Source organism: Capra hircus, chromosome 6 (assembly GCF_001704415.2).
Source record: "Capra hircus breed San Clemente chromosome 6, ASM170441v1, whole genome shotgun sequence".
Taxonomy (NCBI): domain Eukaryota; kingdom Metazoa; phylum Chordata; class Mammalia; order Artiodactyla; family Bovidae; genus Capra; species Capra hircus.
The window spans coordinates 113,221,991-113,244,450 of record NC_030813.1 but is presented as its reverse complement, the minus strand read 5'-3'; the positions used below and the strand labels follow the sequence as shown (position 1 = coordinate 113,244,450).

General features: G+C 48.0%; 1 protein-coding gene across 1 annotated transcript in view; it reads right to left on the bottom strand.

Moving 5' to 3' along the window:
• Nucleotides 1–22,460, bottom strand: part of LOC102173830 (epididymis-specific alpha-mannosidase-like) — a 42,360-nt gene that overhangs the window by 9,178 nt on the left and 10,722 nt on the right. Inside the window, exons 4-12 of the mRNA XM_018049956.1 lie at nt 9,282–9,454; nt 8,815–8,903; nt 8,042–8,219; nt 7,165–7,363; nt 6,121–6,311; nt 4,944–5,082; nt 3,162–3,295; nt 1,206–1,480; nt 380–571 (exon numbers count right to left, since the gene is read on the bottom strand). Coding sequence (XP_017905445.1) covers nt 380–571; nt 1,206–1,480; nt 3,162–3,295; nt 4,944–5,082; nt 6,121–6,311; nt 7,165–7,363; nt 8,042–8,219; nt 8,815–8,903; nt 9,282–9,454 — 1,570 coding nt within the window. The remainder of the gene's footprint in view (nt 1–379; nt 572–1,205; nt 1,481–3,161; nt 3,296–4,943; nt 5,083–6,120; nt 6,312–7,164; nt 7,364–8,041; nt 8,220–8,814; nt 8,904–9,281; nt 9,455–22,460) is intronic.

Here is a 22,460-nt window from a genome sequence, read left to right as displayed (position 1 = left end):
GGGCTGGGTAGCCTACTTGGGCAATAGAACAGGAGGGACCCTGTCCTCTGAATACTGGTTACCCGACCAGGCCTGGGGGCTCTGTCTGTCCTGCTCATGAAAACACAAGAACTGCTCTCGTGTCTAGGTCACTGCCACCGTGGGCTCCTGTCCCGCCTCTGGACTTAGGTCCCACCAAGGTGACACAGCGCAGGCAAGCAGAGCAGGACTGCAGAGACTGGAGCAGCTCATGACTTCATCGAACTTCCACGGAGGAAGGACCGTGTGCCAAGCCCAGGTCCAGGAGCTGGGTGTCTGAAGCATGACGGGCCCTCATTTCCTCATTCCCCTGCCTGTGAGCACCTCCATGAGCTGAGCACAAGCAGGGGGCCGCCCTCACCTATAGAAGTACTGCCGGATCTCAGTCACCAGTGCCCCCTCCACGATCTCCATCCTCACAGCCTCCCACGCTGGCTCTGCTGCACCGCTGGGTGTAAACACATAATTGCCTGAAACAGGGCCTTTCCTGACATCACTGTTTGTGTGATACTCCATGAACTGCTGGGTCATGTATACCTTTCGGTTACTCTGCCTGCACACAGAGGAAAGAGAAAGGATTGTCATCATGACAGAAAACATGTCATCCTCATGCTGGAACCAGGCTCACAGAGCCTCCATGGAGACACCAGCCACGAGCCAGGGATGAAGAGACCGTTCAACAGGACGAAAGTTGTCTGTCTGTACAACAGAATATTATTGAATCTGCAAGAAGAATGAGGGGTCTCATTCACCCTTCAACATGCCTGAAAGTTGGAAACATGACGAGAATTGAAAGAAGGCAGCCTGCCAAGTACCACATATGGAATAATCTCATTGCATGATATGTCAATGTAGGCCAGTCTGGAGAGACAGAAAGGAGGTTCGAGTCATGAGGGCTTGATGGAGGTGAAAGATGGTTGGGGCTTGAGCCATGATGGAGCCTAAGTCCACACTCTGACTGCACCTTTCCCAGCCTGACCAGGGAGACTCAGAATGTTCTGGGGCTGTACTCCATTTCTGCTGCTCCCCACACCCTCCCCCTGACCACCTCTGCTGGATCCTGTAGGTCCTGGCTGCTTCTGTGTCCTGGCCTAGACTCACACACTTAGACATACAGCTCGATGCACTACAGGGAGCTTCAGTACCATCACACCCTGGCCTCAGAGACAGCAACGACTGCACCTCACCTCTCCCAGACGCTGTGCATCAGGTTGGTGTCCAGGTCCAGGAAGACGATGTAGCAGTCATTATTCACAGGCACCAGGCTCCCACCCACTTGCCCGGCAAGTCTCCTGAGTCGGCCTCCAAACTGCGTGGTTTTTGCCACAAAGGGCTCAGGCTCCCCAGTTTTCTCCTGGGAACTCCTGCTGGGCTGGATGCTGTAGTACCGGTAACTGAGTCCTGGGATCGTGGTCAGCACGTGCAAGTCATAGGCAGAGGGCATCTCCTTCGAGGGCTGGACCTGAAAGACCCAAGTGATGGGATGAATGATGGCTGTCAGGATGGAAGGTGCCTCAGTCTCCTTAGAAACCCTGGGCTTACACACCTGGCAGATGGAGTGCTTGCTCGGCATGGAGACAGCTGGTCACCCAACATGGGGCTGAGCTGGCTCCCCTCCTGCACCCTCCCTGCTCAACCACGTCTAATCTCCTCTCCCCTCTTCCTCCTCGCCTGGGGCTGCAAACCACCTGCCCTCCTCCCACACTCCCCTCTGTTCCTGCCTCTGAGACTGCTCACACTGCTCCCTCGACCTCTTTAGAGGGGGCTCCCTTGTCTCCTAGCCCTCTGATTTTTCCGAGGAGGGAGGTTTCCAGGTCAGCCTGCAGGTCTTTCTCTACCTCTGTGTCTTCTGACTCAGGGAAGGGATTTGCATGAGGGCACTGGGTCCATGCCAGAGGTTCTTCAGTCTCTAGGAAGCAAGTGTCACTTCCAAGTCTTGTGGGAAGGTCTGGGGCACTATGAGCAAGCCCATGTGGCTCCTCACAGCCTCCAGCCCGGACTTTCTCTGAACTAAAGCAGACACCCTTCCCCACCCCACACCCCTATCCTGTTCTGATGTTTTCCTCCACCACAGTTGTCATCTGTCACTCCTATCCTTTCTGATTTTCTTCTTTCCTGGATCCCCCACTGGAATAGGAGCCCCCCAAGTGCAGGGATCTGTCTATTTGGTTATCAAATTTCCTCCAGTGCCTAGAGTAACTCCTGACACATACTAGGTGTTCAGTAGTATTTAAGAAAGAGCATTTGGGCTTGGTGGGCGGTGCCTCTGGGTGGGGAAGGGAGATGTTCCATGTCGGGTCTACTCCACCCAACACCCTTCCCTCCCCTGACCTTGACATAGAGGAATCTTCCCCCTCTCTCTCTCAGCTAAGGATCACTGCCCTGGCTGCCTGGTCATTACCCCACACCTTAACTGTCCATTTCTGCGTCTGCTCCTTGAATCCCAGGATGGCTCCCGAGTCCAGGGATGAGCATTCATCTGGGCCAAGCCCAGCACAGGCTTCAGGAATGTTTGCTGAATGGCTGACTGATGGCATTACCCGATCCATCTCCCCAAGGAAGTGCTGGCTTGGTAACAGGAGGGTCACCTCTATAATCAAGTCTAGCTTCAGGTCTGGGAAGGAGATGAGGAGGGACCACACAGGATGTGGGTGTCATAGCTGGGGCCTGCCCCTATGACAGCACCTCCATAAAGATGCACAGCGAAGACTATTGCTGGCTTCCCCATGAGAAGTAGAAATTGACACAGGGTTATATACATATACACCAAGTCACCTCAGTGTTGTCTGACTCTTGGTGACCCCATCGACTGTAGCCCGCCAAGCTTTCTGCCCATGGGATTCTCCAGTCAAGAGTACTGGAGTGGGTTATCATGTGCTCATGCAGTGGATATTCCCGACCAGGTATTGAACCCATGTTTCTTGTGGCTCTGCATTACAGGTGGATTCTGGTCAACTCATGTACGCAAAGGGCAGGGTCAGTCCGCTGGGTGGATCCACTGACCCTGATGGCGACTCACCCATAGGACACCCCTCACAGTCAGGCAGCGTGTCACCTCTTCCCTTTAGATGCCCACTTCGGGGGCCCAGCGCAGAGCAGGGGCAGCAACAGGGCTTGCACCATAGACGGGATGTCCCCCTCACCTGTGCCGGGACAGGAAGGCCTGACTCGTCTGTGATGCTGACTTTGGGGAAGCCCACAGTCAGGGTGATGATGGTGGTGACCGTCCAGGCCAGCGGGTTGTAGACCATTGCAAAGTGTCCCCCAGGCTCTGGGCCTGCACACAGAGAACAGGCTCTAGTGACACCACCGGACCCACCCCTCACCCCTGGTGCCCCTTGAAACAAGAGAAACTGAGGCAGATGAGACAAGTTCTGCAGAGTCCAGGGAGAAGGACAGGTAGACACATGGGCTCCCACATGCAACTCTTTCCTCATCTGTACAAGCTGGGTTCTGGTTCCCAGGTGGGGTGGGGGAGCATGCCCCTAGAGATGAGGGGCTTATATCCTTGTCAGCCTACTTTACTGGTGAGAAGACTGAGGTCCAGAGCAGAGGGTTAGTTGTCCAAGGTGACCCATGTCCTACGGCCTGGCTCCAAAGCTGGAGCCCTTGGCAATGTACAGACAATTCTCTGGAGCTTGGAGGGTCAAGGTCAATCACCAAGGTCAGCACTGGAGCCCTCTTTGCTATGAACCTGGATTCTTTTTCTGCTCTACCCCCCACCCCAGGTGACCATCTATGACCACATTCAATGACTCCCAGATCCTTGAACACTGCACACACACTGTCCAGTCCCCGGTCTCTGCCCGGGCAGTTCCCATGGCTGGATGCCTTTCTGGGGTCTCCACCTGCCCCTTCCTTGGGGAGCTGCCCCCGTGAGCTCATGGGAATGGCTGGCCTCGCCAGACACTGGAAGGACCCAGTTCTACCTCCCTTTCTATGCCCATCATCCCCTCCTACCACCAGTCCCTGTGGACAGGATTCCAGTCTGCTGCACTCCTGACCCCAGGGCCCTTCCAGTGTCTGAAGGTAAGATGGGACTGCACACAGAGCCGAGGGCAGAGCTGGGCAGGTGAAGGGAGGGGCGGAGTGGGGAGGGCACAGTGAGAGAGAGCAGGGTGAGTGTGGACCCTGGGAAGGTGGGCGGCCCACATGCTCCTGCAGGGAAGGCACCTATCTCTGATTGCCCAGGATTTGCAGGGGTGAATCCCCTCAGGCAAACAGGGTGATCACTCATCCTCTTCCTGTGAAACCCACAAAGTCAAAAGAACATGTGCATCCTGTCTGCGGAGCCGGGCAGCACAGGGGTATGGGTATCATCCTCCCTGTGTGAGCCTGGGCAGCAGAGGGGTATGGGTGTCATCATCCCTGTGTGAGCCTGGGCAGCTCAGGGGTATGGGGACAATTCCTACCTGTGTGCCCCTGAGCAGCTCAGGGGTATGGGGACCATTCCTACCTGTGTGACCCTGGGCAGCTCAGGGGTATGGGTATCATCCTCCCTGTGTGACCCTGGGCAGTTCAGGGGTATGGGGACCATTCATCCCTGTGTGACCCTGGGCGGCTCCATGACCTCTCTGTTCCATGTGTGTCCTCAGCTATGAAGTGAGTACAGTAACACTTCCAGCTATTCAGAGATGTGAGGTGTTACGCTAAATTGTGCAAGCCGTGTGCTTGGCAACATCTAGACTGCTTTAGCATTTATTCCTGCCTCTAGTTGGCATATCAGCCTTTGCTGAATCACAGAGAGGAAATGGCTCAGTGAAGTGAAGGCACCTGCCCAGTTCACGCTGAGTTGAGAGCCTCCCCTGGATGGGACTCAAGTCTGTAGCTCAGGTGTCCCAGCCCGTCCCCTGACCCTCAGGCTCTCTTCCCAGACTGGGGTGGACCCCTCCATGGCCCACTGTGCCCCCAGGGGCCTTGCTTACCTGAGTGGTCTGGAGACCTGTCTTGGATGATGGAGGCCATCAGCTTGTGCACCCCTTGCATCCCGGTGCTCAGGTGCTCCACAAACATGTCACCCACTCTTGGAACATGAGTTCCGGTAATGGCATCGTGGTGCTGGACCTGGGCCGTGCCAGAGCAGAGCAAGAGTGGGGTCAGGCTGGCCTCTGCTCAGCACCTGCTGTCCTTATCTCCACTGGGCCCTGACATCCCTTCCCTCTCAGCAGGTGGTGCTGGAGAATTGGGGGTTTCTCAGAAGAGGAATCTGAGGCCAGAGTGGCTAATGATCTTGCCCAAGTGTTGTTGACCTTGAGAAAACACATAGCTGTGTACTTGATGCTGAACAGAAAACAGATTTCTGAAAAGGACCCTTCCCCCCTGTTACCCTGTCATCTCATAAGTGCTGATATTCTGCTCCAGACAAGCCCCACACATGGCTTGGTGCTCATGACCTCCACTTCCCAGAAGGGAAACTTGAGTCCCCGGGGGGTGAAGCCACAAGTCCGCCCACCCTGATGGATGTTAAAGTCTATCCCATCACACACCCACACAATGACTGGCCCTGCCAGTAATTCCCTTTAGTGACTATGAATCTCATGAGCCGTGAGGCCCATTTCTGACTGGAGAGGAGACAAGTTATAGGAGATCTTGTGTCTCAGTTTTCCCTTCTGCACAGTGGGGAATAAATAATATGCAGATTTATGAGCAGCTTTCTTTGTGTCACCTACAGAGCCCACCAGCATATGTGTATTATCACATTCAACTGTCCTATTAATGTCCTGAGTGAACATGTAGTTCTCATTTTTCAAGGAGGAAATTAGAGCTCAGAGAGGGGAATCCTGAGCTCATAGAGCTGAGCTGAGATTTGACTCCAGCCAGGACTGTTGGACACCAATGCCGCTCCACTTCCCCCTTAGTGCTCTGGGACAGTCTGGCTTTAAATCTTACTGAACCACAGCTGGGCCCTGGCAGGCCATGGTCCTAGCCTTGGGGCAGCTTCATCATGCATGGTCTTGTGACCTCAGTGGTGACCTCAGTGTTCTCATCTATAAAAGGGACCTATAGCAACAAGGGACAGGGAGGTGCGCTGGCCTAGGGAGGGGGAAGCACACAGCCCTGGAATATCCAATCCTGTCCTGTCTCTGGGAGGCACTGTGTTACCTCGGAGACTGCCCAGCGGAGCTGCTGGAGCTGCTGCAGGCCCCAGGCCGGGTCCAGGAACCGGTGGGGAGCCAACAGCACGTAGCGAGTAAACATGGACTCCCCAGCATACAGCAGACTGCTGGCTCTCCTTGCCAGCCCCTTGAGCCCACTTCGGGAGGCATAGAATCCAGTCCAGGCATGATACATGTCTAGGGGAAAAAAGCCAGGAGTCAGTGGGAGGGCCTGCCCTTAGAGGCCCCTGAGCCCCACTTGGGAAATGCGGAGGAAGATGAGGTCAGGATGGATCTGCCTGGGTCCCCAGGGACACAGCCTAGGCCAGCAGGTGATCTCAGGGTTCTTGGTCCAGCCAGGCCAGCAATGGTACGAGATCCCTGGAAGGCCTGGGCCACTGGCAGGGTCAGGCTGGGCAGGGGCAGGCCGGGGGAGGCCTGACACTGTGACGAGGAAAGAATCCCAGTGAGCACCTGGGCCCCTGGGATGGCCTGTGGGAAGGCGCCCTGGAGGACTTCAGAGGAGGAGGTAGAGGGATGAGGGCCAAGAAGTCAGGACACAGAATGGAAGGGCTGGAGTGCTGGCCGCCCCTGTGTGCCGCTGAGGAAAATCAGGGTCTGGAGAGGCATGCCTTCCACCAGGTCCCTCTGGTTGTCCATGGGGGCAGGCTGGCAGGGCCATTGGGAGCTGAGATCCCTGAAATCACTCTCCTTACCCTGGACACAAAGGTCATGGCATGACGAAGTCCCCACAGGGCATGACCAACCCCCGCCAGTGCCCCAGCGGAAACCAAGGCTGCCTCTGGACATCACTCAAGCCTCTCTTGTGAAAGAAAGGAACCGGCAAAGGAACAGTGGACAACACTGAGCCCGCCTGTATCTGTCCCCACCCCAGGCGGTCCACAGGAGGCAGGCGGGTGAGGGAGGGCTGTCTGATCCAGTGGCCCTGTGGGCTCCACCGGCAGAGCTGAGGAGACTGGGAAACCACATGTCACTGCTTTGGTGACATCTCCCTTGCACCGAATCCCTCCCTACCCCCAGAGGCTCCTACCCGAGGAATAGGGCAGGAAGTCGCGGTGGTCTCGGACCTGCCAGGAGACTTGGTCAGAGTGCACAGCCCGGAAGTAGTCACTGAGCGTGGCATACTTCATTGATAAGCTGAGCTCCGATGCTTTACTATTCACGTACTCCATTATAATGTCCATGTTGGTGAATTGCAGCGAGGCATTGAAGAACTGCCTGTCACATCCCTGCAGCCAGGGGACAGAAGCAACGCCCAGCCCTTCTGGGTAAAGAGCCCAGCCTGTACAGGGATAGCAACTTTTCATTTGCACGACCGTCCCTCTCTCCCCATGGTGGACACTGAAGCCCTCCACGGGGCTCACTAGCTCTCTCCTCTGGGAGCACAGAAGGTGCTCTGTCCAGTTTAGCTGCGACAACAATGTTGATTGAGTGTCCAGCACTGTCCCATGAGGGTGTCTTTCATTATAAGACAAATTCAGCCAATGGAGCAGGTCCTGTCATCATCCCCATTTCACAGATGAGAAAAGTGAGGCTCACAGGGTCCCAATTCTCACAGCCCCTGAGTAGGGAACCAGGATTCAAGATGAGGCCTCTGCTTACAGTATTGAGAAGGGGAAAGGAGGGGAGAGCTGGAGGAGCTGGAGCCTGTGTGAAGGAGGGGCTGCCATGGAGGCAGAGACTGTGGGGATGATCCAGGCTTGGGGGAGAAGCCGGTAGACTGGGTGAGGACTTGGGGTGAAGGGAAGGAGGACTGAGCTGGAGTTGGGATGGCCCACTGCCTGAATGGACACTGGAATGGTTAGAGGTGGACACACAGTCTTGGGAGGAGCCAAGTGCTGGGGTCAGACCGAAGAGAGCAACACCTGCACAGAGTTGAGGAACCAGGGCCAGGGACCCCAACTTACCCAGGGCCAGAGGACGTGTGGTGTCCGGAACCAGGTGGCTCGAGCCAACGCATTCTTCACCAGGAGACTGGTAAATATTTGGATGTTGTCCTCGGTGACAGGGATTTGCATTTGGAGGTACATGTCATCCGGGGATGTACCTGGGAAGATGGCCTCGCCATCCCAGTTAAATCCCTCACTAAGGGAGAGAGGAGCATTAGGGGCCCTGCCCTGAACATGGCAGCAGCGCAAGGGCGGGGAGGCAGGCAGGGCTCAGGGAGGCCAGAGCATCGAGGCCTCCGTCTCCCACCAGGGGCTGGACAGTGTGGTGGCGGGCAGACGAGAGCTGTGTGGGCAGAAGATGCCCCTGTGTGAGCCCTGTGGGCACTTGGGCAGCTCACCCTGATCCTGCAGGGCACCCAGAACCTGCTAGTGAGTCCCCCTTGCCTCTTCTGTCAGCTGCTGCTTCATCCCACCTCCTCTGCTCACGGGGGCTCAGCCCCCACCCACAGCCCCCCAGGAACAGAGGGCAGAGGGACTGGACGCAGGGCCCCCCACCAGACAGCCCACAGGAGGGCTGGTGCCAGAACTCGGAAGTTTTGACTCAATAGCCGGAGCCACTCCAGCTGCGCTACAGCTGCTACCGCGGGACCTTGGCTGGGTGTCCAGGCATAAGTTATTCTTTCTGTAAGATGCGTGCTCAGTGCGTGCCCTCAGGGCTGGCCATGAAGGGCGTGGCTGAGGTGGTCCAGGGAGGGTGCTGGGATGGGGACTGGCCCGAGGCAGGTGCTCACGAGCAGTAGCTGAACTGGTCCAGGACATGTGTGAAGATTTCCTGCTGCGCCGACAGGGATCTGGACCCTCGCCACACGAACTGCAGCTCCTACAAACCCGGAGGGATGGAGTGAGGGCCCAGGGGCGACACGGCTGCCGGTTCCCCTCCGCAGGCCCCACCTGAGTCTCTCGCTGCACCCACTGATCTCAGGGGTTCAGGTCTCCCTCTGCTGCCCCCTCCTCAAGGTTCCCCCTGACCTCCCAAAGCCACAGGAGGCAGAGGAATCGGCCCTCCAGATGCTGCCTGTCTGAGCCTTCATCTGACCCTCCTCAGGGCAGGACTCTCTGCCAGGACCTGCCAGGCTGTCTCTAACTCAGCTTGAATATCCCCAGACATGGGGAGCTCATCACCATCACTAAAGGTACAGTGGCTTTTTTCAGTTCTGATGGTGAGAAATTAGATGAGTAGATGCGGCCCACCACTCACCCGGGTATCCTGCATGGCCTCCTTCAGGTTGTAGTCGATCCTGGAGATGACATGGGCATTGAAGCCCGCCAGGGCAAACAGGGTAGGGGTCGTGGAGGATGCACCAAATGGGTCCACCTGCCAGGAGAACTGTGGCCGGACCCCAAATGTTTCATAGAGAAACCCATGTCCTTCTGCAAAGAGATAAGTTTTGTCACTCCCTCGGGGCCCTGTGCCCTTCTCCAGGGCTGAGATGCCACCTAACAGGCAAGGAGGGGTTTTGAAATAGATGGTAATATTAGGACTTCTTCCCAGAATCATTGGTCTATTCACATCTTAATGCATGATTTATAAGCCAGCCCATAGAAGCACGAAGCAGGTGACTGCGGAAAGTCCCAAATTTGATATGCCATTGATTCCAGCTCCCCAAGGGTTTCCCCTCAATATAATCTCATCTCTGGCCAACCCCCCACCACATCTTGGCTACACATACACTGGCCTGGTCACACTCACATGGGCTATCTTGGCTGTTGTCTGCCCTTTATGACTCACTGCTTCTACTGCGGTCAGGACTGTGCTCAGGAATGCACACAGGCAAGCGAAAGACGGATGCTTCCCCTAGGAGCCCGAGCTTGGGAAACATTCTGGGGAAACTGCTCTGCTCCACCCCGGATGGCATCAGAGGAAAGGGCCAGTCAAACAAAGGTTTTGGTGGTGTGGAACTACAGCAGCCTGGGATGCTATCAGGTCTGCCCCCTGTGCGTCTCCACCCCGCCTCAGTGGTAGAACCGAGAGGGACGAGGGAGATGCCTGCGTCGGTAAGGGACTGACAAAGTCTGACCAGGGAAGGAAACCTTTGGGGGACAGTCTGCATACACCCCCATCTAGAGCAGGGAAGGACGCCTCTGGTGGAAAAAAACCATGGTTGTGGATGGCGCTTTTTTCTCTCTAACAGATGGAAGTTAACAGTTCCAGAACCACTCCTTAAAAAAAAAAAAATGTATATATATTTTAAATACTGGGAGAAGTTTGATTCTCAGAGGTTAGGAAGACATGCCTGATCTTCTTCTGTGATACTGAATGGTCATGGTATCCTGTGAAAGATGGGGAATCCTGGCCATTTGAAGGGCCTCTTAAGTACAGTACTGTTTTACAAGTAGACTGGTCTGAAGAAAGCAAGAGAAATGGGTAGAAATGCCATCTGTCTTGCTCTTTATCTCTCTGCAAGACATTCCAGACTTGTGTCCTATGGGTACAGATTTGGGTGGGAAACCTACAGCTCCCTCCTGTTCTCTTACTTTGCCTCTGTATCTGAGGCTCCCAAATGAACAGGCTGAGAATCAGGGTACCCTTCTAGGAGGGGTTACCTCAGTCTCAGTAGACTATTTAGAGGATCCAAAAGGTACATGGAAGACTTTATGGGACTAATTTTACCTTATGATATTATTTGGTGAGATGTAGTACATGTTTTGGGACAGACACTGACTCAAGACTCAAGAGCTTGAGTTTTGGGGGAAGTTACTACTTTTAGAGACGAGTGGCTCTAGCCCTCCTCCCTATGGGAGCCAAGCAGTTCCCATAACAGACTCCCTTTGCTGGATGTATTCGTGCAGGACTCAAGCGAGTGTGCACTGACTTTTAAATATGCTAAATGGCTGAGATAGAACAGGAAGGGAACTCCTGGTAAATTCCTTGATAATTATGGGAGGCTCTCGATACGTTTACTGATGTTGACCCTGAAAGTTCAGATGGAGAAATGATCTTAAAAAATAGATTCCTCGCTCAATCAGCTCCACATATCTGCCATAAGTTACTAAAACAGGCTTTTAGACCAAATCAGTCTTCAGAAACACTGTTGCAGCTGGCTCAGACAATATATTATGGCAGAGACGATGAGGAGGAAAATAAGGAAAAAGAGCAAGTCAGAAGACTGATGCCCCAACAATGGCTGTTAGACCTGCTCTGAAACAGCCTGAGAAAAATGCCAAGAGGGACCCAGGTAAAAAGGGATGGGCTTACTATTACTGTGGAAAGGAGAGGTGTCTCAAGCGGGATTGGCCTGCAAAGACCATACTGGAGAAGAGACTACCCTCTGAGGTGTAGCCCCCAGGGGCTGGACTCTCAAGATAATCGTGACTGAAGATGCTTTGGGTCCCCATACAAGCTCCCATCCTAATGACACCTGAGAAACTCCAGATATTAATAACTGTGAAGGGCCAATCAGTCGATTTCTTTCGGAAACTGAGGAGAATTTCTCTGTGCTCAGTGAAGACCTCGTCCAGTTTCCTCCCAGTCCACTACTGTAATGGACTGTCAGGATGAGTCACATGCTATAATTTCAGTCATCCTTTAAGCAGTAACTGGGACTCGGTGCTGTTTTCTCACAAGTTTCTTGTGATGAAGTCTCCCTCACCTCTTCTGGGGAGGGAAATACTGAACAATGTCTAGGCATTTGTTTTCATGCATATGGAGCTTTCTCTTTCTCTCCCATTAGTTGAACAAAATGTAAATCTCAAAGTGTGGGCTGATGGAAAAACTGTGTGTTGAGCACACATGGGTTAAAGCCAATCATTAAAAATGTGAAGGAACAAGGACTGTTAATTAACAGTCCATACAAGACTCCTATTTTGAGTGTAAAAAAAGTCAAATGATAAACGGAGACTTGTTCAAGACATACAAATAATTAGTGCCTAATCCTTACACTTAATTGTCTAAAATTGCTGAAACAGAAAATATTTTTCAGCCACTGATTTGAGTGATATTTTCTAGAGTTAAACCTATATTAAGTCATCCCTTACCTATGACTTTAAGACAAGAGAGGATTTTTAGGAATCAGACAACTGCCCCATTTGGATTCTGGGTTATGCAGAACTTGCCTGGCCGTTATACTAACTTATAACTGAGACTCAGCAGGTCCAAACTGAGAAGCTGGTTTGGTCCCCAGAAACTCAAAAGGCTTTTAAGACTCTTTAAACTGCTCCCTGGCAGGCTCCCGCTTTGAGCTTACCCACAGGATCAGAGTTTATTTCCTTTGTTACTGAAAAAAAAAGGCTATGGCTACATTGCTTAAAGGATAATTGATGCTATTGTTTTGCTAATGCCTAAAGCTCCTAAGCTTATTAATAGACAAAATCTTACTGTACTGACTTCTCATGATATAAGTGGGGTCTTAAACTCTAAATCTCAGAGTGACAATGGCTCCATCTTTAAAACTACTATAACTCAAGGCGTGTCAAAAGCTCTAGGAATAGAATACCACTTACACTGTTCCTGGAGACCCCAATCTTCAGAAAAAGTTGGAAGGCTAATGACATTATTAAGAGGCATCTGTGTAGGAAACTCAGAAACATGAGACAGTTGGTTTAATGTTTTCCCTGTAGCTTTAACGAGGGCTCAAACTCCCCCTAAGAAGAAGGACCTGTCTCTATGACAGACTGGTTTTGTGCACAGATATTGTCATGGTTCCTGAAGGCTTAAAATTAACTATGTGACTCAGCTTTCAACTTTTCAATCTCCTCATCAATTGAGGGCTTTCCATGGTGGGTTTCTTCACTTCAAGGAAAAGACTTTCTTCAACTCTTCTTCATCTGATGACATCAACCAATTCTAAGAAGGACTGATATAACATATTGTACCTTAACTGTGGACATAATGTAACTTTTAATTTTGATATTTTAACTTGGTTTAATGCCTATTTTGCCTTATATCTATAACTGTTAAATGGGGTTTGTTTCTAACTGTCTGAAAGCTTTTAAGTTACAGGTGGTTGTCCAAGCTCCTATAAGAGCCACAACCTCCTCCAACTACTACTTGGGTCCTCTGGATCAGAGACCCTCAATATGAGGGTGAGGAGAATATGTTACATCAACAATTTAGGGACAATGCCCCTCAACAGCAGGAAGTAGTTATGGAATGAAAATGATGCCCCTTTCCCTTGGCAACATAATTTTCCCAAAAGAAAAAGGGGGATTGAGAGAGTCAATCCCTGGGCAGGTTGATCAGAAGTCCAGGGTCTCCGAGGAGGAGACAGGTGTCTGGGGCTCTCAAGGAGGAGATAGGGGTCTGGAGTTCTCAAGGAGGAAGAAAGGACAAACGCTATTTTCCTTATGTTTCCTTACTAAGGGTTATATAACAATAATGTATCCTGCTTGAGGTCATGTTTCTCCTTCCTGAAAACCTTCTGACTAATCCTGTTATCTTAAAATGTATGTTATGGGAGTAGATCTAGAAAGGTCTTTACAACCTTGGGACATTCTTTTGATTCATTGTAATAACCAATTAAAAACTATGCAATTCCTTTGGCAAGACTAGAGAGGGGGGCATTCTCTGAACCCTTCTGATGTCTATGTCAGAAGCTTCCCCTGTCCCTTTTCATAGTTTAATGAAACTCTGCTACACAAAATCTCCTGAGTGATCAAGACTGGTTCCTGGTCCTGAAGGAAAATCTTTGCCTTCGGAAATCGCCAATCTGATATCGTTCACAGTAAGCTATCATGTAGGCTTTAGCTGGCCAGGCTCCTCTATCCATGGGATTTCACAGATCACAATACTGGAGTGGAATCTTCTCCAGTGGGCTCTTTCTAACCCAGGGATGGAACTCACATCTCTTGCATTGGTAGGTGGATTCTTTACCCTTGAGCCACCAGGGAAGACCCCCACCCCACCCAGTTAGGTCAGGGGAATAGACTTCTAGCTGGAGCCTGCATTCTCAAGCCTCGCACAGTTTCACAGTGGCTAGAACAAACAGCACATTACAGAAAGTTAATCAGGGTGAAAAGCAGAAAGATATGTCCCAGAATAAGGGACAAGATAAAACTCCAGAAAGACAACTAAATGAAGTGGAGATAGGCATGTTTCCAGAAAAAGAATTCATAATAATGATAGTGAAGATGATGCAGGATCTTGGGAAAATAATGGAGAAGAGGCAAAAAATATTTTCTAAAGACCTGTAAGAACTAAAGAACAAACAGCAGTGAACAATACACTAGAAAGAATTCATCGCAAAATAACTGGAGGCAGAAGAATGGAAAATGACCTGGAGGACAGGACGGTGGAAATCATTGCCTAGAACAGAATACAGAAAAATGGTGAAAAGAAATGAAGGCAAACTAAGACACCTCTGGGACATCATTAAATGCACCAAAATTTGCATTATACGGGTCCCAGTAAGAGATGAGAGAGAGTCCCAGGAAGGATAAACTCAAAGAGGAGCACACCAAGATACATGGTAATCAAACTGACAAAAATTAAAGACAAAGATAAAATATTAAAAGCAACAAGGGAAAAATGATGGATAAGATACCAGGGAACTCCCATCAGGTTATCAGCTGATTTCTCCACAGAAACTCTGCAAGCCAGAAGGGAATGGAATGATACATTAAAAGTGATGAACGGGAGAAACTACAACCAGGAATACTCTACCAGCAAGACTCTCCTTCAGGTTTGATGGAGGAATCGAAAGCTTTCCAGACAAGCAAAAGCACCATCAAACCAGCTGATTTTTTTTTTTTTTTTTTGAAATTGCAGGCTAATTACTTTACAATATTGCAGTGGTTTTTGTCATACTTTCACATGAATCAGCCATGGGTGTACATGTGTTCCCCATCTTGAGCCCCCCTTACTCTTCCCTCCCCATCCCATCCCTCTGGGTCATCCCAGTGCACCAGCCCTGAGCACCCTGTCTCATGCATCAAACCTGGACTGGCGATCTGTTTCACATATGATAATATACATGATTTAGCGCTATTCTCTCAAATCATCCCAGCCTTGTCTTCTCCCACAGAGTCCAAAAGACTGTTTTATACACCTGCGTCTCTTTTGTTGTCTCGCATATAGGGTTGTCGTTACCATCGTTCTAAATTCCATATATTTGTGTTAGTTATGGTATTGGTGTTTTTCTTTCTGACTCACTTCACTCTGTATAATAGGATCCAGCTATTAGAACTGATTCAAATGTATTCTTTTTAATGGCTGAGTACTATTCCATTGTGTATACATACCACAGCTTTCCTATCCATTCGTCTGCTGATGGACATCTAGGTTGTTTCCATGTCCTGGCTGTTATAAACAGTGCTGAGATGAACATTGGGGTACACGTGTCTCTTTTGATTCTGGTTTCCTCAGTGTGTATGCCCAGCAGTGGGATTGCTGAGTCATATGGCGGTTCTATTTCCAGTTTTTTAAGGAATCTCTACACTGTATAGTGGCTGTACTAGTTTGCATTCCCACCAACAGTATAAGAAGGTTGGTTCCCTTTTCTCTACACCCTCTCCAGCATTTACAGTTTGTAGACTTTTGGATGGCAGCCAATGAGATGGTACCTCATTGTGGTTTTGATTTGCATTTCTCTGATAATGAGTGATGTTGAGCATCGTTTCAGGTGTTTGTTAGCCATCTGTATGTCTTCTTTGGAGAAATATCTGTTTAGTTTTTTGGCCCATTTCTTGATTGGGTCGTTTATTTTCCTAGAATTAAGCTGCAGGAGTTCCTGGCATATTTTTGAGATTAGTTCTTTGTCAGTTGCTTCATTTGCTACTATTTTCTCCCATCCGAAGGTTGTCTTTTCACCTTGCTTATCATTTCTTTCATTGTGCAAAAGCTTTTAAGTTTAATCAGGTCCCATTAGTTATTTTTTGCTTTTATTTCCACTGCTTTGGGAGATGGGTCATAGAGGATACTGCTGTGATTTATGTCAGAGAGTGTTTTGCCTATGTTTTCCTCTAGGAGTTTTTTAGTTTCTGGTCTTACATTTAGATCTTTAATCCATTTTGAGTTTATTTTTGTGTATGGTGTTAAAAGTGCTCTAGTTTCATTCTTTTACAAGTGGTTGACTAGTTTTCCCAGCACCACTTGTTAAAGAGATTGTCTTTTCTCTATTGTATATTCTTGCCTCCTTTGTCCAAGATAACGTGTCCACAGGTGCACGGATTTATCTCTGAGCTTTCTATTTTGTTCCACTGATCTATGTTTCTGTCTTTGTGCCAGTAACATACTGTCTTGGTGACTGTAGCTTTGCAGTATAGCCTGAAGTCAGGCAGGTTGATTCCTCCAGTTCCATTCTTCTTTCTTAAGATTGCTTTGGCTATTTGAGTTTTTTTGTATTTCCATACAAATTGTGAAATTTTGTGTTCTAGTTCTCTGAAAAATACCGTTGGTAGCTTGATAGGGATTGCATTGAATCTATAGACTGCTTTGGGTAGTATACTCATTTTCACTATATTGATTCTTCCAATCCATGAACATGGTATATTTTGCCATCTAGTTGTATCATCTTTGATTTCCTTCATCAGTGTTTTATAGTTTTCTATATGTAGATCTTTAGTTTCTTTAGGCAGATATATTCCTAAGTGTGTTATTCTTTTTGTTGCAATGGTGAATGGAATTGCTTCCTTAATTTCTCTGTTTTCTCATTGTTAGTGAGTTGTAATGCAAGGGATTTCTGTGTGTTAATTTTATATCCTGCAACTTTACTATATTCATTGATTAGCTCTAGCAATTTTCTGGTGGAGTTTTTCGGGTTTTCTATGTAGAGGATCATGTCATCAGCAAATAGTGAGAAGTTTACTTCTTTTCCAATCTGGATTCCTTTTATTTCTTTGTCTGTTCTGATTAGTCCATTATTTCAATCACTCAGTCATGTCTGACTCTCTGTAACCCCATGAATCGCAGCACACCAGGCCTCCCTGTCCACCACTGTCTCCTGGAGGTCACTCAAACTCATGTCCATCGAATTGGTGATGCCATCCAGCCATCTCATCCTCTGTCGTCTTCTCCTGCCCCCAATCCCTCTCAGCATTAGAGTCTTTTCCAATAAGTCAACTCTTCGCATGAAGTGGCCAAAGTACTGGAGTTTCCGCTTTAGCATCATTCCTTCCAAAGAACACCTAGGGCTATCTCCTTCAGAATGGAGTGGTTGATCTCCTTGCAGTCCAAAGGACTCTCAAGAGTCTTCTCCAACACCACAGTTCAAAAGCATCAATTCTTCGGCACTCAGCTTTCTTCACAGTCCACCTCTCACATCTGTACATGACCACTGGAAAAACCATGGCCTTGACTAGACGGACCTTTGTTGGCAAAGTAATGTCTCTGCTTTTCAATATGCTATCTAGGTTGGTCATAACTTTCCTTCCAAGGAGTAAGCGTCTTTTAAGTTCATGGCTACAATCATCATCTGCAGTGATTTTGGAGCACCCAAAATGAAGTCTGACACTGTTTCCGCTGTTTCCCCATCTATTTCCCATGAAGTGATGGGACCGGATGCCATGATCTTCGTTTTCTGAATGTTGAGCTTTAAGCCAACTATTTCACTCTCCACTTTCACTTTCATCAAGAGGCTTTTTAGTTCCTCTTCACTTTCTGGCATAAGGGTGGTGTCATCTGCTCTGATCACTGTGGCCAAAACTTTAAAAACTATGTTGAATAGTAGTGGTGAGAGTGAGCACCCTTGTCTTGTTCCTGACTTTAAGGGAAATGCTTTCAGTTTTTCACCATTGAGGATAATGTTTGCTGTGGGATTGTCATATATAGCTTTTATTATGTTGAGGATATCTTCCTTCTATTCCTGCTTTCTGGAGGGTTTTTAATCATAAATGAATGTTGAATTTTGTCAAAGGCTTTCTCTGCATCCATTGAGATAATCATATGGGTTTTATCTTTCAATTTGTTAATGTGGTTTATTACATTAATGGATTTGCGGATATTGAGGAATCGTTGCATCCCTGGGATAAAGCCCCCTTGGTCATGATGTATGATCTTTTTAATGTGTTGTTTGGTTCTGTTTGCTAGAATTTTGTTAAGGATTTTTGCATCTATGTTCATCGGTGATATTGGCCTGCAGTTGTCCTTTTTTGTGGCATCTTTGTTTGGTTTTAAAGTGATGGTGGCCTCATAGAATGAGTTTGGAAGTTTACCTTCCTCTGCAATTTTCTGAAAGAATTTGAGTGGGATAGGTGTTAGCTCTTCTCTAAATTTTTGGTAATATTCAGCTGTGAAGCTGTCTGGTCCTGGGCTTTTGTTTGCTGGACGATTTCTTATTACAGTTTCGATTTCTATGCTTGTGATGAGTCTGTTAAGATTTTCTGTTTCTTCCTGGTTCAGTTTTGTAAAGTTGTACTTTTCTACTAATTTGTCCATTTCTTTGAAGTTGTCTATTTTATTGGCATATAGTTGCTGATAGTAGTCTCTTAGGATCCTTTATATTTCTGTGTTGTCTGTTATGATCTCTCCACTTTCATTTTTAATTTTGTTGATTTGATTCTTCTCCCTTTGTTTCATGATGAGCCTGGTTAATGGTTTGTAAATTTTATTTATCATCTCAAAAGCCAGCTTTTAGCTGTGTTGATTTTTGCTATGGTCTCTTTTGTTTCCTTTGCATTTATTTCTGCCCTAATTTTTAAGATTTCTTTGCTTGTACTAACCCTGGGGTTCTTCATTTCTTCCTTTTCTAGTTGCTTTAGGTGTAGAGTTAGGTTATTTATTTGATTTTTTTCTTGTTTCTTGAGGTATGCCTGTATTGCTATGAACCTTCCCCTTAGCATTGCTTTTACAGTGTCCCATAGGTTTTGGGTTGTTGTGTTTCCATTTTCTTTCGTTTCTATGCATATTTTGATTTCTTCTCTGTGATTTGTTGGTTATCCAGCAGCATGTTTTTCAGCCTCCATATGTTGGAATTTTTAGTAGTTTTTCTCCTGTAATTGTGGTCAGAAAAGATGCTTGGAAAGATTTCAATTTTTTTTGAATTTACCAAGGCTAGATTTATGGCCCAGGATGTGATCTATCCTGGAGAAGATTGCGTGTGCACTTGAGAAAAAGGCAAAATTCACTGTTTTGGGGTGAAATGTCCTATAGATACCAATTAGGTCTAACTGATCCATTGTATCACTTAAAGTTGTGTTTCCTTGTTAATTTTCTGTTTAGTTGATCTATGCACAGGCGTGAGTGGGGTATTAAAGTCTCCCACTCCTGCTGTGTTATTGTTAATTTTCCCTTTCATCCTTGTTAGCATTTGCCTTACATATTGCAGTGCTCCTATGTTGGGTGCATATATAATTGTTATATCTTCTTATTGGCTTGATCCTTTGATCATTATGTAGTGTCCTTCTTTGTCTCTTTTCACAGCCTTTATTTTAAAGTCTACTTTATCTGACATGAATATTGCTACTCCCATTTTCTTTTGGCCTCTATTTCCATGGAATATCTTTTTCCAGCCCTTCACCTTCCATCTGTATGTGATCTTACAACATATATTGGAGTCTTGTTTTTGTATCCATTCAGCCAGTCTTTGTCTTATGGTTGAGGCATTCAACCCATTTACATTTAGGATAATTATTGATCAGTATACTTCTTTTGCCATTTACTTTGTTGTTTTGGGTTTGAGTTAAACACCCTTTCTGTGTTTCCTGTCTAGAAAAGATCCTTTAGCATTTGTTGGAGAGCACCACCAAACTGGCTTTACAGCAAATGCCAAAGGAACTTCTCTAGGCAGAAACACAAGGGAAGAAAAGATCTACAGAAAATAAACCCGAAACAACTAAGAAAATGGTACTTGGATCAAACATATTGATAATCACCTCAAATGTAAATGCATGACAATCACCAGCCTCCACTTACCAGGTCACTCTGCTTCACCCTTGCAAATAATTTGTTCCTATTTTATATTGTTAGGTTAATCATGTTTCCATAATCATTTGTAATTATAACAGTCTTTTATTTTTTATCTGGCTATTTATTGTGAAAACTGACAAGAATCTTTTACCTTTGTGATTATGCAGTTCAGTTCAGTTCAGTTCAGTCACTCAGTCGTGTCCGACTCTTTGCGACCCCATGAATTGCAGCATGCCAGGCCTCCTAGTCCATCACCAACTTCTGGGGTTCACTCACATTCACATCCATTGAGTCGGTGATGCCATCCAGCCATCTCATCCTCTGTTGTCCCCTTCTCCTCCTGCCCCCAATCCCTCCTAGCATCAGAGTCTTTTCCAGTGAGTCAACTCTTCACATGAGGTGCCCAAAGTACTGGAGTTTCAGCTTTAGCATCATTCCTTCCAAAGAAATCCCAGGGCTCATCTCCTTCAGAATGAAGTGGTTGGATCTCCTTGCAGTCCAAGGGACTCTCAAGAGTCTTCTCCAACACCACAGTTCAAAAGCATCAATTCTTCAGCACTCAGCTTTCTTCACAGTCCAACTCTCACATCCATACATGACCAGTGGAAAAACCATAGCCTTGACTAGATAGCTTCTCCTGGCCGCCCCTGATCTTGGACGCGGGGTAGCTCCTCCCAGCCGCCACCACTGACCTCGGACGCAGGGTAGCTCCTCTCTGCCATTTCTGCGCTGTTGCAGCCTAGCACTCTAGGCTGCTGCCCCTGACCTCTGATGTGGGGTAGCTCCTCTTGACTGCGCCTAGCGAGCCGGCTCGCAGCCGCCTGGAGAAGCCACCTCACGCCCGAGGCCAGGGGTGGTGACCTTGAGGAGCCACCCCGAGCCCGAGGCCAGGGGTGGCAGCTGGGAGGAGCCACCACGCCCAAGGCCAGGGCCGGCGGCCAGGAGGAGAAACCGGAGGAGCGGTGGCTGCGCAGGCACAGTAGGGCCTAGATGAGCTATCCCACATTGAAGGTCAGGAATGGTGGTGGTAAGGAGATAGCCCTCATCCAAGGTAAGGATCAGTGGCTGTGCTTTGCTGGAGCAGCCGTGAGACATACCCAATGCCCAAGGTAAGAGAAACCCAAGTAAGATGGTAGGTGTTGCAAGAGGGCATCAGATGGCGGACACACTGAAACCATACTCACAGAAAACTAGTCAATCTAGTCACACTAGGACCACAGTCTTGTCTAACTCAATGAAACCAAGCCATGCCTGTGGGGCAACCCAAGAAGGGCGGGTCATGGTGGAGAGGCCAGACAGAATGTAGTCCACTGGAGAAGGGAATGGCAAACCACTTCAGTATTCTTGCCTTGAGAACCCCATGAACAGTATAAAAAGGCAAAATGATAGGATACCGAAAGAGGAACTCCCGAGGTCATTAGGTGCCCAATATGCTACTGGAGATCAGTGGAGAAATAACTCCAGAAAAAATGAAGGGATGGAGCCAAAGCAAAAACAATACCCAGTTGTGGATGTGACTGGTGATAGAAGCAAGATCCGATGCTGTAAAGAGCAATATTGCATAGGAACCTGGAATGTCAGGTCCATGAATCAAGGCAAATTGGAAGTAGTCAAACAAGAGATGGCAAGGGTGAATATTGATATTCTAGGAATCAGCAAACTAAAATAGACTGGAATGGGTGGATTTAACTCAGATGATCATTACATCTACTACTGCGGGCAGGAATCCTTCAGAAGAAATGGAGTAGTCATCATGGTCAACAAAAGAGTCCGAAATGCAGTACTTGGATGCAATACTTGGATACAATCTCAAAAACGACAGAATGATCTCTGTTCATTTCCAAGGCACACCATTCAATATCACAGTTATCCAAGTCTATGCCCCAACCAATAATGCTGAAGAAACTGAAGTTGAACGGTTTTATGAAGACCTACAAGACCTTTTAGAACGAACACCCACAAAAGATGTCCTTTTCATTATAGGGGACTGGAATGCAAAAGTAGGAAGTCAAGAAACACCTGGAGTAACAGGCAAATTTGGCCTTGGAATGCAGAATGAAGCAGGGCAAAGACTAATAGAGTTTTGCCAAGAAAATGCACTGGTCATAGCAAACACCCTCTTCCAACAACACCAGAGAAGACTCTACACATGGACATCACCAGATGGTCAACACCGAAATCAGATTGATTATATTCTTTGCAGCCAAAGATGGAGAAGCTCTATACAGTCACAAAAACAAGACTGGGAGCTGACTATGACTCAGATCATGAACTCCTTATTGCCAAATTCAGACTTAAATGGAAGAAAGTAGGGAAAACCTCTAGACCATTCAGGTATGACCTAAATCCAATCCCTTATGATTATACAGTGGAAGTGAGAAATAGATTTAAGGGCCTAGATCTGATAGATAGAGTGCCTGAAGAACTATGGACTGAAGTTCATGACATTGTACAGGAGACAGGGCTCAAGACCATCCCCGTGGAAAAGAAATGCAAACAAGCAAAATGGCTGTCTGGGGAGGCCTTTTCACAAACAGCTGTGAAAAGAAGGGAAGCAAAAGCAAAGGAGAAAAGGAAAGATATAAGCATCTGAATGCA